Source organism: Asparagus officinalis, chromosome 4 (genome assembly GCF_001876935.1).
Source record: "Asparagus officinalis chromosome 4, Aspof.V1, whole genome shotgun sequence".
Classification (NCBI taxonomy): Eukaryota; Viridiplantae; Streptophyta; class Magnoliopsida; order Asparagales; family Asparagaceae; genus Asparagus; species Asparagus officinalis.
Genome location: NC_033797.1, coordinates 116,072,760 through 116,090,608, shown reverse-complemented (window position 1 = coordinate 116,090,608; position 17,849 = coordinate 116,072,760). Strand labels below are relative to the sequence as shown.

Below are 17,849 nucleotides of genomic sequence, written 5' to 3'. Positions count from 1 at the left end.
ATTGAAATTGCTCCATTAGCCCCCAGCCCAGGTATATCTAACACAAATAATACCTTATTCAAGTAGCAGTTAAGAGAATTGAACGATTCAGAATCTGTGCCCCCTTTATTTGTTTCTGTGCTTCATGCTCTTTTAGAGAAATTGAAGGAGGCAGGCCTAAGTGTCGAGGCTATGAAACTTGCTGCAGCCACCGAAGGTACCTCTAATTCCCACTTGACATAAATTTTCATTTTTCCTTGTGCTTAAGATTCAGCTTCTTTGTAGATGTTACGATGGAGGAATCACCTGAGGAGGAAGCCTCCCACGATGTCGATATCGAGGAGTTCAATGAACATGCCCTCAAACAAATGACTGACTTCTCTGAAGCTGATCATAAATTGCTCTCTGAGATGTTATCAGAACAAGCTGATGGCGATGCTACAAGACCAACCATCGAGGCTGGTTCATCTGTAGGTATGGATCTTATCCTAACATCATCGTTTTTTATTTGTTACTTCTTAACTAACTACAGGGGGGTTTTGATTGTAGGACTAGCCACTTGAGTTGATATGGCTAAAATTTTGGGTATTTCGGACCAGCCTAAGGACTTGGGCCTTTTGATTTTGGAGCAAGCCATCACTGAAACCTAACCATCCACTTCTCAGTCCAAAACTGCCGTTCCTTCAGATCTAATGGTTACAAAAGCTGTAACCATTATCGAGGCTAGTCCCATTGCTCTAGTCACGAGACCGGTTGATGAGGTTGGTACGTTCGTGACTGTTATACCTGAACTAATTCCAGCAACTCATGAGACTATGTTAGCGGGGCCAAGTTTAGAAAGCCGCGTTGAAGGATCTTCTGCTGGCATCAGTAAGTTTTCCTTTCTCCGCTACTTTAGAATCCAAAGTATTAGATCAGATTGCTTATTTCTCTTCTTTCTTGCAGAGCCTTTGTCATCTCCATACTACTCCATCAAGGCGTTGATGTCGGACGATGATCTGGATAGGGCTGTGATCAGCACATAGATCTTTAGCTTCATTTCCGTCTTGAATGGAATGATTGACCGAATTCTTCACCGAGGAACTCCCTTCCATTCTTTCAAACGATCTCTCGATCACCACTTGTCAATCATCAGGGAGGAAGGATATTCAGAGTTGGACGACTCCATTACAGCAGATCTAACTCAACTGGAGCAAGAGCTGGCCAAGTTAAGAGAGCTCCAAGCTGCTGGTGCCTCCTCCTATGTGGCTGCTCAAATGGAGTCCAGGTTGAAGGCATGGCGTGACACACGAGCATCCGTCAGACTTGAGCTTCAGAAATAATGGTATCGCATAAAGTAAATGGAATTGAATCTCGCCGATAGAGCAAGAGTTCAGCGCGACTTGCATTTATCTCTTGAGTCGGGTCGTACAGAAATAGCTCGGCTTGAGCAAGAACTCCAAGATACCAGGGAGGCTCAAGATATCCGGGAGTTGAACATTGTTGGTGTGGTGCATTCTCAAGCTCAGACATTTGAGAAATTGAAGCCTGAGAGAGCAAAATTAGCTAAGATGGAGAATGAGGCTGCAAAGGCTTTAGCCACCCCTGAGGACTCCATCAAAGCTGAGTTATAAATCGAACTCGAGCGAGCCTACGCGGAGGAGCTCTCTAAATTGGAAAAACAAATTTGTAGCCATAAGCTCCATGTAGATGATAGCACCATCTTTTGTATCTTTTTTATTTTAACTTCATTAATAAAAATAAACTTTTCTGATTAATGCCACCTTATTATTATGATTTCTTATTCCGTTTGGAATAAATAATCACAATACTCATAGGATTTTTGGCAAACTCTCAACCATCAATGGATTTGATGAGCCTTTACTGACTTCAGTTTGAGTCGGGCTAGCATGTAGATTGTTTAAGTCCATTCTACATATAACGTTATGCTAAAAGAATGAATGATGCGGCATAATTATATACCAAAATTATAAGTGCACAATTGATCAAGTTATAGTATAAAAAATATCGATCCCACGAGGAAGATGATTTTAAGAAATTATTAGAATTGGTTCTTATGTTTTGTGCGTGACAATTAGAAATAAAGAATAAGTGTGATTATGGAGAGAGATGTGATGAGTGATTTTTGTGAATATATGCAAGAGAGAATAAATTGAATTTTAGAGAAGAAAGAATCAAAGAATAAATAAAATCACAAGGCAAGAAAGAAGAATGAATAAAACCAAGAACGAAAAGAAAATTTAAGAAAGTTAAGATGGATGATTCAAAAGAGGTAAGAAATCTAGAATGTAATCCACTAGCTAATTTTAATTACAAAATACAAACTATTCTCTTTTTATCATAATTCAACTTAGATTTATTAAGCATAGATTATCAAACCATTTAAGGAAAGTATAACCTATCAAATTATCATCTAAGTCAAAATTACTATTCATGATAAGAACAACAACATGATAATAATCCTAGAATTCATAAGCATAACCTATCAAACCATTTAAGATAAGCATAGATTATCAAATTCTTCTTCTACCGATTAGTTCTCTAGTTGATTATCCTAAACATGAACATTTTAAGTGCAAGAGAATAATTCATACAATATAAAGGAAATTAGACTAGTTTCATACAATTCTAAGATTCCTACAAGAATTAAATTCACATCTTAAGAAATAAAAACAAGAAAAAGAACTAATTACAAAAATAAAAAGAAAAGAAAAATCTAAACTATGAACAAGAAATAAATCTAATTACAAAGAAAATAAAAATCTAAACTACAAAATAAATTGCAGAAATTAAATGCAAGAAGGAGAAAAATTATTATTATTAATTACAACAAAAGTTATAATTTTTGGAAGGCCTTCTCAATTAAGAGTAGCCCTCCTCTCCAAATGGAGTTACAAAATTTTTCACACCTCTAACCCCTCACTCTCTACTCCTATTTATAGTAAACATCAGTGAATGAGAGCTATTGGATTGAAATCTTATCCAAAAACAACAAAAATCAGCCATAGATTCGTAACAAACTACTCAGGGTATCGATGCGGGCATCGATGCCCCCATCGATGCAGGCATCGATGCCTGCCTCTCTCTGGTTGCTGTCCGAACTTGTTTCTTCTTGTGGGCTTTGGGTTTGGACAAATCTTTGATTTGATTTGGGCTTTGGCATTTCTTGGGCTTTACTTCTTCTTCTTAGCTTGGGCTTTTGGATAATTTGGAAATTGATTTTCCAATGGGCTTCTTTGCTTCATTTCTTCATTTAATCAACGGGTTTTTGTTGAGATATTAGAGTTTGAGATTTATTCTTCATTAACCTGCAATTAAAAGATAAAAACAATTATTAGTGGTATATTTATTCATATAAAATAGATAATGAGGGTATAAAACTGTAATAAAATGTGATTATCAATGAACTATCTTAGACTTAATGCTACAATATTGAATATGTAGGCTATATGTGCTAGATGTAAGCTTATCTCTAATAAGGGATCGAGATAAAGTCCCCCATACATAAAAGGCATGGATTCAGAGACCATTAATTTAATAATAATCACTGGCTACAATATCGAATACGTAGGCTTTGTTATTTTTTTTACGGGAACGTATCACCCAGCAGCATGTGTTAGATACAGACTTATCTCTAATAAAGGATCAACATAAAGTCCCCCATACGTAAAAGACATAGATTTTGGTGCTGAAGAGGAAGAAGGTATTTTCTTATCTTTCGCTTCAGAGTTGGCACTAAAGGAAAGAAGGTATTTTTTTATATTCCGTTTTAGTGCTGAAGTGAAAGAAGGTATTATCTTATCTTTCACTTCAAAAGTGGTACCAAAGGGAAAGAAGGTATATTTTTATCTTCTGCTTTGGTGCTAAAGGGAGAGAATGTATTTTCTTATCTCTCGCTCTGGAAAAAGCTAGCGCTAAAGGGAAAGAAGGTATTTTTTTATCTTCCACTTTAGTGCTGAAGGGAATGAAGGTATTTTCTTATCTTTTACTTCAAAAGAAACTCGGAGTGGGATCTCCACTCTGAGAATCTGGAAAGGAGAAACTAAGAGTGGGATTTCCACTCCAATAATCATGTTTGAGTTACACCATGTGGCGTTGACTCAAAAAAGATCTGGGTAACCCTAAACTGTTGAAAGGTTTGATTACCCAATTCAAAAGTGGACCTCTCGTTCATGGAAGGAATCGAGAAGGGATTTTGATTTTAGCCCTAACTATTTGAAAGTTTGACCAAGTGGGAGTTTGGGACGACCCTAATTGTCTAAAGGTTTGATCACTCAGTTTGAGTGGACCTCTCATTTGTAGAAGGAATCGAGAGGGGGCTTTGGCTTTGGCCCTGACTGTCTGAAGTTTTGACCAAAGGGGAGTGGGGTAGTACAAATAATAGTAGGAGAGCGTTGATTTGTACAAGTCACTTTGGGATATTTAGTGTCAAGTTATTGACGACATTTTCTTGCATAAACTTAACATGAAGTGGGAGCTTAAGAATTGTCGTGGATCAGCAAAGTGAAATTTCAAGTACCATGTCAAGATTTCAACATGGGAGTGTGAAATGTTTGGACACAGTGGGAGGATGTGTGAGCTTAACCATAAATGAAAGAAAGAATGTATTTTCTTATCTCTCGCTTTCTTTATGGTTAAAGATTTTGGTATGGTGGACCCACCTCAATTGATTTGATCAGTGAGGGATTTTGTGGTGGTGAACCGTAAGTCATCAAAAACTTAATAGCTATACAGTAGGAATTTCGTGAGGGAAGATTGACCAAATGGAGTCATTGAATCTTGTCTCAATGAATGGGTGCTCAAAGAGTCACATTGTGCATGTTGATGAAATTAATCTTGGCGATTGAAACCAACCAAGGACTATGGATGAAGGAAAGATGGTATTTTCTTATCTTTCGCTTCTTCAAGAAGAATATAGTTATCCATAAGATACCAATGACCAAAATGGATCCAAAAAATTTGTTGGAATTCAAAGTCACAGTGAGAGGATGTTAACCATGATCATTGCCACAGTGGGAGAATGTTGATCATCTTGATCATGATCAAATAACCACAGTAGGAGAGCCATAATCATTTATTTAATGATTAAGAATGAATTATTCAAATGGTTAATTTTTCATCTTGAATAATCAGTTGATTTCGGGTTATCCTAAAGAATACCATGTGTAGTATCCTCCAAGAACTTCCTGTCGGTGGGTGATACTGCCATTATGTACATGACTATGTACAATGTGTCAAATAGGATATCCTAAATGTACTAGGGGTAATACATTTTCAGGAACTTTCCATTGATTGGCATCATGATCTTGACACCATCTTAGGTGACCACGCGATATGCACCGTTTGAGTAGACTATTTCTACTACAAACGGTCCTTTCCATTAGGCCTGGAATTTACCTTTCTTCTTAGAATTGAGTATCATTGATCGCTGAACGACAAGAACCAAGTCTCCTTTCTTAAAGACCCGCTGTCGGACCTTTTTGTCAAAGGCTCTGGAAATTCTGGTTTGGTATAGCTTAATTTATTGTTGAGCTTCCAAGCGTTTCTCATCTAACATCTCAAGTTCTTCGAGACGTTTTTGATGTTGTTCCTATGTTGTCATCCTCGTCGCCAGAGCGATGCACAGGGATAGAATTTGGATTTCCAAAGGAAGGACGGCTTCGCATCAATATACTAGGGAATATGAAGTTGCTCCGTAGGTGTACTGATTGTGGTGCGATAGGCCTAGAGGGCCTCATCAAGTTTGTCATCCCAATCTCGTTTATTGGTCCTTACAAGCTTTGTCAAAATATGAATAATGGTTTTGTTGAACGCTTCACCTAAACCATTTGCAGTGGGATTGTAGGCAGTCGACGATACGCATTGAAATTTGAATTTTCCGTAGAATTTGATAAAGGCACTACTGACAAATTAAGGGCCGTTGTCATGCACTATTCACCTTAGAATACCATATTGATAAATAATATGGTGTTTGATGAATTTTACAACGTCGCTCGTCTTTACCTCTTTGAGTGAAATTGCTTCAGACCACTTGGAGAAGTAATAAGTGATTGACAAGATAAAGTGATCACCTTTGGCTGACGGAGGGAAAATAAGACCAACAACATCCATTCCCTAGGTCTCGAATGTCCATGATGTGGCCAACGGGTGTAAGTGGAGGTTGATGCATGTAATTAGCATGTATTTATCATGCATGGCACCGTCGAGCATACGCAACCGCATCCCTGATCATATTTGACCAATAATAGCCCATTCTTTTGAGGCGATCACATAACATGGGATCAGGCTGGTGGACACCATAGGTTCCGTCATGCGCTTCTTTGAGGGCCTCTTCTGCCTCATTGGTTGAAAGACAACAGAGTAGCAATTTGTTATATGCGTGGCGATAGAGCATTTGAGTTGTTGCATTGTAGTAGAATTTCGGTGCTCTTCGTCGGATAGAATCTCTTTCTTTTATATCTTCCGATAATATATCGTGCAGGACATAATCAATGATGGGGAAATGCCAGTCTCGAGATTTGAGTTCGATTCTAGTTGTGTGTATCTCCTTGAAGTCTAGGGCGTAGTTGGGTATAAAGAGTTGGTGAGTTCTTACTGTGACCAATTGTTCTATCTCGAGAGGCTAAGCCAAGGAGATCGCTAGGGCCTCCAACGCATCTGCGTAAGTGTTCTTGAGGCATGGGATGTACTCGATAAAAAAATCTTCAAATGAGTCTGCTATCTCAATAGACGCCTTGTAGTATAGGACCAGGTCTTGGTTCCTGACCTCATACTCTCCTCGTACTTGGTTAACTATCAGTTAAGAATCGCCAAAAGCTTCAAGGTATTCCACCCCTAGCTCTTTGGCGAAACTGAGTCCAATGAGCAGCGCATTGTATTCAGCCATGTTATTAGAGCATGACCCAATAAGGGAATAGGCTTGAGGTATCACATGCTTCTCCAGGGAAACTAGGACAACCCTGACTCCTGAAGATATTTTAGAACATCCAGGAGTACTTGCCACGTTAGTTGCTCGGAAAGCACTATCGAAGTACAATTGCCACACCTGCTGATGAGAGGTTGTGTTGACTTTGTAGGTTTCATCCGGCAAACATTCGTATAACTCAGCTTCATCCTTTGTAGGGTTAACCGCTAAAAATCATAAATTTCCTACCCTTTCACCGACTTCTATTGTTTGAAGTGAAGGTTGTATTGGGATAGAAGCAAGACCCATCTTGCTAACCGCCAATTCATAAAAGCCGATTGTATCATGAACACTCGAATTGGGTTGACATTGGAGATGACATATATTGTATGTCCAACCAGGTAGTGTCACATTTTCTGAATTGCAAAAACTAGCGCAAGGCATTCCTTCTTAATCATTGGAAATTAAGATTCAGCGCCTACTATTGTTCAGTTCAAATAATATACTCCTTGCTCATGACCATTGTCATCGTCTTGTACCAGCAGAGCACTCAACGAGTGGTTTGTCGCCTTGACATAGATCAAGAATGGTTTCCCTAACTTCGTGGGACAAGAGCAGGAGGATTTGATAGGTTTGCTTTGATATCTTCAAACGCTTTCTAGCAAGCGTCATCCCAAACGAACGACACACCCTTCTTTGTGAACTTGGAAAACGATTGACACTTTCCGAAGAGGTTCAAGATGAAACGACGGATATAAGTAATCACCCTTGTAAACCTCTGAGTTCCTTGAGATTTCTCGAAGGTTGTAATTCATTAACCGCCTTCACTTTATCAGGATCAGTGTGGATGCCCCTTGTGATGATGACGAATCCAAGGAATTTACCACTAGACATTCCTAGGAAAGACTTGTTAGGGTTCATTTTTAATCGATGACTCCGCATGAGATCGAACATTGTTCTCAAGTTTTTAATATGGTCATCTTTGTTGTGGCTCTTGATGACCAAATCATCAACATAACATTCGACAGTTTTTCGAAGATGGTCCTAAAAAATCTTCGTCATGGCTCGATGATAGGTAGCACCTGCATTCTTCAAATCGAAGGGCATAACTATATAGCAGAATTTACCAAGCGACATTATGAATGACGTATGTTTTTCATCATCCGGATACATTTTGATTTGGTTGTATCCTAAGAATCCATCCATGAATAATATTCTCTCAAACCCACACGTGTTGTTGATGATAACATCATTGATAGGAAGAGGAAAACCATCTTTTAGGCAGGAGGTGTTCAGATCTCTGAAGTCAATGCAGATTCTGATTTTTCCATTCTTTTTAAGGATCGGGGCAATATTTTCCACCTAATTCGGATGTTGCTCTTCTCTGATGAAACCCAAGTTGATTAGCTTTTTGACTTTAGCTTCAATCACCTCCATAATCTGTGGGGAAAACTTATTTGCTACTTGACATGTTTGACATCCGGTTTGATGTTAAAGTGGTGCATCACCACATTCAGGTTGAGTCCTGGTATATCTTCATAGTTCCAGGAAAAGATGTTAATGTACTCCCTTATTAGGAAAATCAACTCCTCCTTTTCTTCTGGTGGGAGGCTATCACTCATGAATATGGGCTTTGCATTTGCTTCGTCACCCATGTTGATTTGAGCCACCTTATCCTCAGTAGGAGGTTCTCTTTGCTCGAATCTATCACCATGCTGGATGTTCAAGTGATGGATCCAAGGATCTTTCTATGTTGGTAATTGATCATCTTCTTCCATTGTAGCAGGATCGACAATAGCCATGTTTGACATTAAGCCTTTTAACATCTCCCTAAGGCTAACATCAGAATCCCATTCTGAAGAATCTGATGAATGTGCATCCCCGTTAGGATTGGCCAATTGGTTATTAACCTGCCAACATCATTCGTCAGAGGACGAAGAAGTATAGCCTAGACCTCTTCTATGTCCGTAATAATTTCGTAATAATTGTCAGGCTTCCCTTTTGGTACATAGGCAGGCCGGGGTGGAACGTGAGGACCTTGACCAAAGCAAAGACATTCCTCAACGCAAAGTTATATCCCTATTTCTTCATGTAATATCGTGCTTGTGGACTATATCTGAATAAATTATGACCAGATTTTTTTATCATCGCTGTCATTCTTCAAGAAGGGATTTGATGGTGGACACAATTGTCCTTTACTGAAGACTATCTCTTTTCCACCCCCTGCCTTGGCAAGAAGGACAAGAGTTGTTCTGGAAGAGTGCCCAAGCTCCTCATACTTTTTGCAATGTGCTGCAGCCCCTAAAATTTAAAAAAATTATGGCCCAGCCACTCCAGATCATGATTAGTCCATATTTGACCTAAAAACTCAATTTACCCCTCTTCTCCTTCTCCTCCTCATCTTCTTCTCCTTCTCCTTCCTCATCCTCCTTCCTCCTTCCTCCCTGGTGATCCTCTAGTCCATCATCGACTCTGCATGGGCTCCACAGGTGATCCTCTTCCTCGTCTCCTTCTCCTTTCTCATTCTCTCCTCCCTCATCCTTCTTCATCCTTTCTCCCCAGCAATCCTCTAGTTTGCCACCAACTTTGCACGGGCTCCACCGATGGTTAGTTAGCCACCGTCGACCACCGGTGAGAGATGATATTGTTCAATCCCATCACTCAATTCCAAATCCAACTCCCTCCAATCTCTACTATAGTAGAGTTTCCCCCTAACTCCTCGCCTGAAGAAATTTATAAAAAATTCGTCTTGTTTTCAAGCCCTATGGAAAAGGACTGTGTGATTATGCATTGTTCATTGAAAGCAACCGGTCTACGTATATATTTAGTCGAGATGTTCCTGGAGTGAGAGACAATTATATCTACTTATATATCTAGCCGAGATGTTGAGTGGATTATTCTTTGTTTAAAATTTTATTATACATAGGCCATTTTTGCTGGTTTGAAAATTATATGTTGATAATTGAGAAATAAAAGCCTACATACAAAAATATTCATTAAAATAATAGATGTATAAATATTCAGTAGATTAATTATTAAGTTTTACCTAATACAAGTGAACTATATCAAATTAACTATTAATGTTTATGTGTTCTATGTTAAGTATAGTGGAGTAAGTGTTAACTTTTTTTTAAATGTTAAGTTTTGTTAATTAACTGTTAAAATTTTCCTATTACATGTGAACTATAGCTGATTAACTGTTAATGTTTAGTTGTTCCATATGAGTATAATTGAGTAAATGTTATCTTTATTCTTTTAAATGTTAAGTTTTGTAAATTAACTGTTTCGTTTTACCTAATATATGTAAACTATATTTGACTAACTATTAATATTTACATAGTTCTTCTTAAATATAATTGTGTAATTGTTAACTTTTGAATAAGACTATATATAATGTAAAATATCAAGTAATTGTTAATATGTCTATTAAAACTCACGAAGTACCTATTAATGTACCTTAACTCTTAAATTGTTAAATTTTATTTTTTTGTTTAATGTTTTTAGTTCTAATAAACTTGTAGTATATATTTTACTAATTTTTTAGTTTTAATGTTGCAAGAAACTTTTGTATAAATCCTAGCTCCAATAAACCCACATAGCCTTTCTTAAAAAACTTCTGAATGCTTGGGTTATTTAAAATCCAATTATGAGTGAGTCCACCCCTTAAGACATGAGCGATCAAAGAGCCCATTAACATCGAAAGAGCTCAACCGCCTTTGTTCTTTCATGTTCTTGCTCATTAACCACAATCATAGTGGTTCATGAATATGTCGTTGTTGTAGTCGGTCTCTGCAATTATACTTTATATGGAACGACTAAAGGTTAATAGGTAATCAGCTATATTTCACATGCACAACACAAAACTTAACATTTAAAAGAATAAAGATAACAGTTACTCAATTATACTTATATAGAACAACTAAACATTAACAGTTAATCGGTTATAGTTCACATGTACTAGGTATAACTTAATAGTTAATTAACAAAACTTAACATTTTAAAGAAAAAATTAACACTTACTCTACTATACTTAACATGGAACAGGTAAACGTTAATAGTTAATTTGCTATAGTTCACTTGTATTAGGTAAAAATTAATAATTAATCTACTGAATAATTTTATACATCCATTATTTCAAATGAATATTTTTTATGTAGTCTTTTATTTCTCAATTATCAACGCATCATGTACAAGCTACATATAATTTTGAAGCCAACAAAATGGTCTACGTACAATAAAATTTTAAACAAAGACTAATCTACTCAACATCTCCTCTTCCTTTCAAAACACGGTCCCCATCTAGTATCCGCAATGTCTTCGATAAAGTAGATACAATTGCCTCTCACTCCAGGAACATCTCGGCTAGATATACGTAGACCGGTTGCTTCCAATGAACAGAACATAATCACACAGACCTTTTCCATAGCGCTTGAAGACAAGATGAATTTTTCATAAATTTATTTGGGCAAGGATATAGGGGAGAACTCCAGTATAGTGGAGATTAGAGGGAGTCGGATTTTGGGATTGAGTGATGGTATTGAGCAGTATCATCTCCAATCGGTCGTTGATGGTGGCCAACCAACCGTCGATTGAGCCCATGCAGAGTCAGTGGCGGACTGGAGGATCGCCAAGAAGGAAGGAGGAAGGAGAAGGAGACGAGGAAGAGAGTCGCTGGTGGATACCGTGCAGAGTCGGCGACGGGCTAGAGGATCGCTAGGGAGGAAGGAGGAAGAAGGATGAGGGAGAAGAGGATGCCGACGGCGACGGGCTAGAGGATCGCTAGGGAGGAAGGAGGAAGAAGGATGAGGGAGAAGAGGATGCCGAAGGAGAAGGAGAAGAGGATGAGGAAAGAGAAGGAGAAGGAGAAGAGGGGTAAATTTGGGTTTTTAGGTCAAATATGGGCTAATCATGAGCTAGAGGGCTAAGTCACATTTTTTTTCAAATTTTGAAAGCTACAACATATTGCAAAAAATATGAGGGGCTGGTGCACATTGAATTTTGAAATTTGGGGCCTTGACACAATTTTTCGATGATTTCAAACTGGTGCTGAGCAAAACGGACCGAAAATGAAAAGGGCAAATTTCATTAAACTCCTAATAAGTTTGAAACTTTGAGACCCAACCCCCAAAAGTTTGAAACTCTCACTAAACCCCTAATAAGCTTGTGAATTCCTTAAAACCCCAAAAATGTTTTAATTTTTTTTCACTTAATCCCCAATAACTACTTCATGATATTTATGTGGAGAACACTTCCTATCAGAACAATGCATCATGAGAGGCAATCTGAACCACAATAAGAGTGTAATTACATAAATACCCCTCCTACACTCTTAACATAAGGGTCAGAGCTCCCCACATAGTAGGATGAGTACTGGTTTATGTGATCTATGTTTCAAAACTCAAAATATGGATTACGCCATTAATGGAATTAAGTGAAAAAAAATCTAAATATTTTGGAGGTTTTATTGAATTCACGAACTTATTAGGGGTTTAGTAAAATTTTCCCAGAAAATCATGTAATGGGTCCTTGGTAATAAAACTATATAGAGCGGAAGGAACAAGTTTGAGATTCGACTTCTGAATCAATTTTAAAGTTCTGATTGTACTATATATAATGCGATTGCGTTGAAGTTGTGTAATAATTGCAGTTATTTCAAGTTCTGATTGTACTAATTTTTTCATTTTACAATGATTCAAAATTATTTGTTTGAAATATCCCTCCTATCATTCAATCCTCATGACTAAATCATTTTTTAACCTCGTGGGCAAATGATACCTAGTAAGAAAGTAGAATAAAGATCTGGCTTCCGTTAAAGACCAAAGCAAAAAACAAAAGGCTGTCATTCTCCAAAAGTCACGGAGAAGAACAAAAGCTTGGCCACATTCCTTCTACCACATAAAGCTCTCAAGCAAAGCAACAACTTATAAACAAAAAGGTTCATAGAGAATAACAAAAGCAATCATGAAACCAAGATCACAAATTTTACCTCCGAGAGCTTACTTTTTCCTAACACTTCTATCACAATATTTTCTTCAACGTGCAGAATTTATACTCTCAATACAAATCCACCATTTTTACAAGCAATTTTCACAAGTGTAAAAGACATGATAATGATGATCAAGTGGCACCCTTTAGTATCTCAACGATGCTAGACTTCTGCTCCGAACTCAACTGAGTAGGAAACACAATCTGAAACTTTATTCTCAAATCTCCTCTCTGCCCCTTCTCATTAGCTATCGGCATCCCTTGGCCTTGAATCACCTTCTCATAGCCTGGGTATATGATTTCATCATGAAGAGAAAATGTCATCTTTTCACCATTTAGATGTCGAAAAGAGAATGTCCATCCTGTTAAGGCATTGACAAGGGGGATCTCGACTTTAAGCACTAAGTTGTTGCCTGATCTCTTGAATGTTGGGTGCTCTTTTTCTGTGACTAAGAAGATGATATCAGATGGAAGGAAGCCTGGACGCTCATCCCCCATTCCTTCGAATGTGATCTTTGTCCCCTTCTTCCATCCCGGTTTCACTTTGATTGTCTCTGATTCTTCCCTTCGGATAGTAAACCTAATGTTCAGAAAAGTTAGAAATTTAGACAGGTTTGATTTGTTATTCAATTATAGATAGAAATAAGTGTGTTCTTTAGAATAAAAGAAGCACAATATGCACATATTTGTTAGATGAAGATACGTTCTTTGTTGTATATCAATATTTCAGAAAACCACACAAACTCCCAATATTATTTTCAGAAACCCTTCGTGAAGTTTTGATTAAGTTTCAGAAAACCCCGCATTACGCTGTTATGAGGTATGTTATGGCATGTTTGGAAAGCCCAAAAAGTTTTGGGGCTTAAATGACTTTTCCAAAAGTTTTGGGAATAAAGCAGATCAATCATTGAAGGGTTTTGTAAAACTTTATCCGATAGGAAATGTCTTCTACTTATAAATAAGATAAAAATGATGAAACTTAAACTTTCTTACACCATCAAAGAAGAATTCATGTCATGAAAAGGCTAATTTGAATGGAATCAAAGAGAACCTAAGGACTATACTTCGAATATCAGATATTAAAAAAATAGGAGGGAAATGATGCCATCCTCTATGAGAGCACATACAAGTTGTTGCTACTTTGTAGTCACCACCATCACATGCTTATAAAACCAACCTATCACTCATAGTACCACTTCCGTGGACAAGACACCAAGAAAAATAGCCAAAACTTTGATTAGTCCATACATGAATTCTCCAGAAGAGCACCTCGTAACTTCCACTATAAGAACTAAATCTTTTGCATTGGGATCATCTCTTCATTCATTTCTCTCTATCTCTCTCCTCTCTTATAGAGTGCCCAAGGGCACTCTATAGAAAAACCGATCTTTTAATAGTTATAAATATAAACAGTTATCTAGGAATAAATTGGCTTTTACTGTCTAAGGCCGGCTAACTCTCATGAACTTTGGCTTCAGTGGTAAACAAAGATGACATGGACAAAATTAGTCATATAAGAAAAGGTCTATGATGGTGACAATGAAGAAAAAATAGCCAGGTCATTTTCCCAACATGTTTTAAATTGAAAGTGCCATTCATGCAAATATCTGGATAAGGGCTGTCATTATGATGAGTTAAGTATTTTCCGTTAGATTCCTTCAAGGACAATTCATGGCATGAGTTTCTAACAGAACTTATTCGTAAGCAAAGTCCTTAAAATGATGACATTTGTATCGAGAGTATTAATTAGGTAAGAAGTAAGGAATTCTATAATTGTTTCAGTGTTATTGTTGACCTTTATACACTTCAAAACTAGCAGACTTCTTTTAAATTATTCAAAGTTGTTGCCACCATCAAATGTATGGGGGAAGAACATGAGAAAATGCAACATCAAGAAAAATGTTTAGAAACAAGATGAAAGTATCTGAAACTTGGTTGTGGATGTAAATTATAATTGCGTGTAAAACTTCCTTGGAAGAATCTCAAAAAAAGGTCAAAGTATTATTAAGTAAAGAGAGGACTCTGAAAATATTATTGACCACATCAATGTTTTAGATAAAATTCCTCCAACAAGTAACACACTTAAGAAGTAAATTAAGTGTACAACCACAATTCTCTGACCATACGTACCAAATTTAAGAAGAATAGAATGCAAAACAATCAAACAATATAAACTCCAATTCATTCCCATTTATACCAAATTTCTATTTCTGAAGTGCTTCAAGATATCCAATTATATTCAAAAAGATACATTATCCAGCCATTATGATCATATTAAGAGCTGAAAAAAAGGCTTGAGATAAAAGAAAGATAATTACCCATTCTTCCCAACAACTTCTCGACTGAACTTAATCTCCTTTAAACATCCTCGACAGAGCTCCTCCAATGTGCACTCGAGCTTTCTCTCCTCTGGTGGTGGCTTCCTTCGAAGCTGACCGGAAAAAGATTTAGGCCAAGGGGGCTGCGAATTTGCTGCTGTTGTTGCTGCCGGTCCCTTTGAGTAATAAAAATCCTTAAGATCTCTCCCGGGAGTCCTTGTATAATTCGGTGTTGCAAATGGTTTGCTTGAGTAATTAAAATCTTTAAAATTTGTTGAATTTGCTCTTGGATAAGCAAAATCCTTGAAATTTCGTCCTGGAGTACTAGCATATTTGGGGACTGGCTCCTCCCGCTTTTTCTCTGGCTTCAGGCTGCCTCCACCCTTGTAAAGGTCATGAAGTGCCTAAAGGGGAAAAAATAAATAAATACAGAATAAGAAAATTTGGATTAACTGGTTGCCTAATTTGGAATTTCAATGGCAAATATTTGGCATAATACAATGAGTAGTGTACTGTAAATAGCGTCAGAATTTGATTCCCTCTGTAATTTGTTCATTAATCGTTTGTAAAAGTTATTCTTAAGAGAATGCAAAAAAATGTTGTAACAAAATGGACTCAGAACAGAATTATGCTCATCAATATGGATGCTGAGTAAGGAATTAAGTGCATGCAAATATAGAAAGGAAGCGAAAAAAAAGAAAAAAAAAAGAAAAGGAGTAATGGGTTTTAACAAAAGACATCAAAATTACATTTTTAATCTCGAACTTTTACGAAAAACGCGTCTACAGGCTACATAAAATTGGAATTTAACATTAAAAAAGGGACAAAAAAGGCGTCAACATTAATGGACGTCAAGATCGCATTTTGGAAATAAATTTGAGTATGAAGAACAATTGGGTATCCAGAAATAGCATCAATTCTGATTTTGACGATGTTGGGTTTTGATGGATACCTCATAAGCTTGAGTAATGGCTTTGAACTTGGCCTCAGCTTCAAGCTTAGATGAAGGAGGGTGCTTATCTGGATGCCATTTCTTGGCGAGTATTTTATAGGCGTTTCGGATTTCTTCAGGGGTAGAATTTTTTGGGATGTTGAGGACTTCATAGAAATCTAGAGCGCTTCCCATTGAGTTGGTTCTAAGAGATAGAAAATGTTTCGATTTGAAATGAAGATGAAATAAGTTTATGAGAGAGAAAGTAGTTGAAATTCAATAGGGAGAATTGTGAGTAGGAGAGAGAGAGAGAGAGAGAGAGAGAGGGAGGGAGGGGAGGAGAGAGTCTTTATTTTTATTCTGGGAGGAGACAGCTTGCTTTTTTATCTTGTTTTGAGATGGAGGAGAAAGCAATGTTGGGTCCTTCAGCTTCGTAGGAGTAATTGACGTTTATAATCATAATTGTTCTAATGCAAACAAATATAGAAATAATAATAATGGTTTTATAAGGGATGACAATGGGTTGGATCCTTAAAGATCCAGTAAAAAATCTATTATAAATCTGTAGGACTTGTTTGTTGATAACATTTGTGTAAAAAAAAAAGTAATGTTACATTTGACCATACAGTCCAATACTTAATGGGATTCGAAATCTTTAAGTAAATCTATATTCCTTTTATTTTTTCCATTTTATTAGTAATTAAAAATAAATTATTAAAGTTTTCTTATTCCTGTTATTTTAATTTCTAATTTGATTTCTTTAGAACAATGTACATACCATGTACTTCAATTCTATACGAATTACATTCGGAACAAGATTCTCTAACTTGACTAACAAAGTAAGAAAATCAGAAAAATATAATTACTTACAAATAGACCCTAAAGATTGATTGATAGGAATTTCATCCGTAATTTATTGGAAGATTAAGAGAAGAGCCGTGAATTTATATAGAGCTTACCTAAGAGGTTGAACTTTTGATGTAATTTTGCTCACTTCTTCCTAATAAATTCAAATAAAATCAAGAATTATATATTGTTTCTATTGTTGGTAATTAGAAGACATGTCCTACTTAGCACTAAATATATGACAATATATATTGAGGGATTGATTGAAGATTTTATCATTTTTTTCAGCTCCAAATAATTTAATTATGGCAATGAATGAATTGTAATTGATCTACTTGTTAGCCAAGTTAATTAGTTCTATGATGGAGATTCTATCATATAGGCTAACTAGATACCTATATCCAACCTTATCCCTCTAAGAGAGAGCAAAGCTTTATACGAGCAACGCAAGTTTCTTTTAGCTAATTGTGCTACGGAAAAGAATGTAAAGCACAAGTATTGATGATTAATTCACATCTAAGATAAGTATAGAATAATATCCTCTCATAAATAGAACATTTCATTTTTTTTATGTTTCATTCCCCCCCCCCCACCCACCCACACACACCCACCCACACACACCCCAAACCCAATAATTTGAAGAGATCAAGAGAAATAACCTATCATATGTCTCATGCATTATGTCTCACGTGAAAAGGAAAGGAACGATCTACACATACTTTTGTGGATGCATTATGGAGATTTGGTTGAGGGGTCGCTTTAGCGGACAAATAGAACAACAAATTGAAAATTACAAAAGAGATACCACAACTACCACTTAGTCACAACGTTGGAGATAGACCCTCATTTTTATCTCTTATAGCCTAGGACCATAGAATCCTACCTA

At 36.7% G+C, this 17,849-nt stretch overlaps 1 protein-coding gene across 1 annotated transcript; it reads right to left on the bottom strand.

Annotated features, from left to right (window-relative positions):
• Positions 12,788 to 16,468, bottom strand: LOC109838012 (dnaJ protein homolog 1-like). The gene is made up of 3 exons (XM_020406422.1): positions 16,139 to 16,468; positions 15,187 to 15,590; positions 12,788 to 13,448 (listed from the first exon to the last, which is right to left on the bottom strand). The coding sequence occupies exons 1-3, from the start codon at positions 16,310 to 16,312 to the stop codon at positions 13,001 to 13,003; spliced, it is 1,026 nt and encodes a 341-aa protein (XP_020262011.1). The 5' UTR covers positions 16,313 to 16,468; the 3' UTR covers positions 12,788 to 13,000.

Coding starts and splice junctions, on each gene's coding strand:
- LOC109838012 (XM_020406422.1), bottom strand. CDS start 16,312: ATGGGAAGCGCTCTAGATTTCTATGAAGTCCTCAACATCCCAAAAAAT. Junction 15,591..16,138: donor CCATTACTCAAGCTTATGAG/GTATCCATCAAA, acceptor TTTCCCCTTTAG/GCACTTCATGACCTTTACAA. Junction 13,449..15,186: donor GAAGTTGTTGGGAAGAATGG/GTAATTATCTTT, acceptor TCTGAACATTAG/GTTTACTATCCGAAGGGAAG.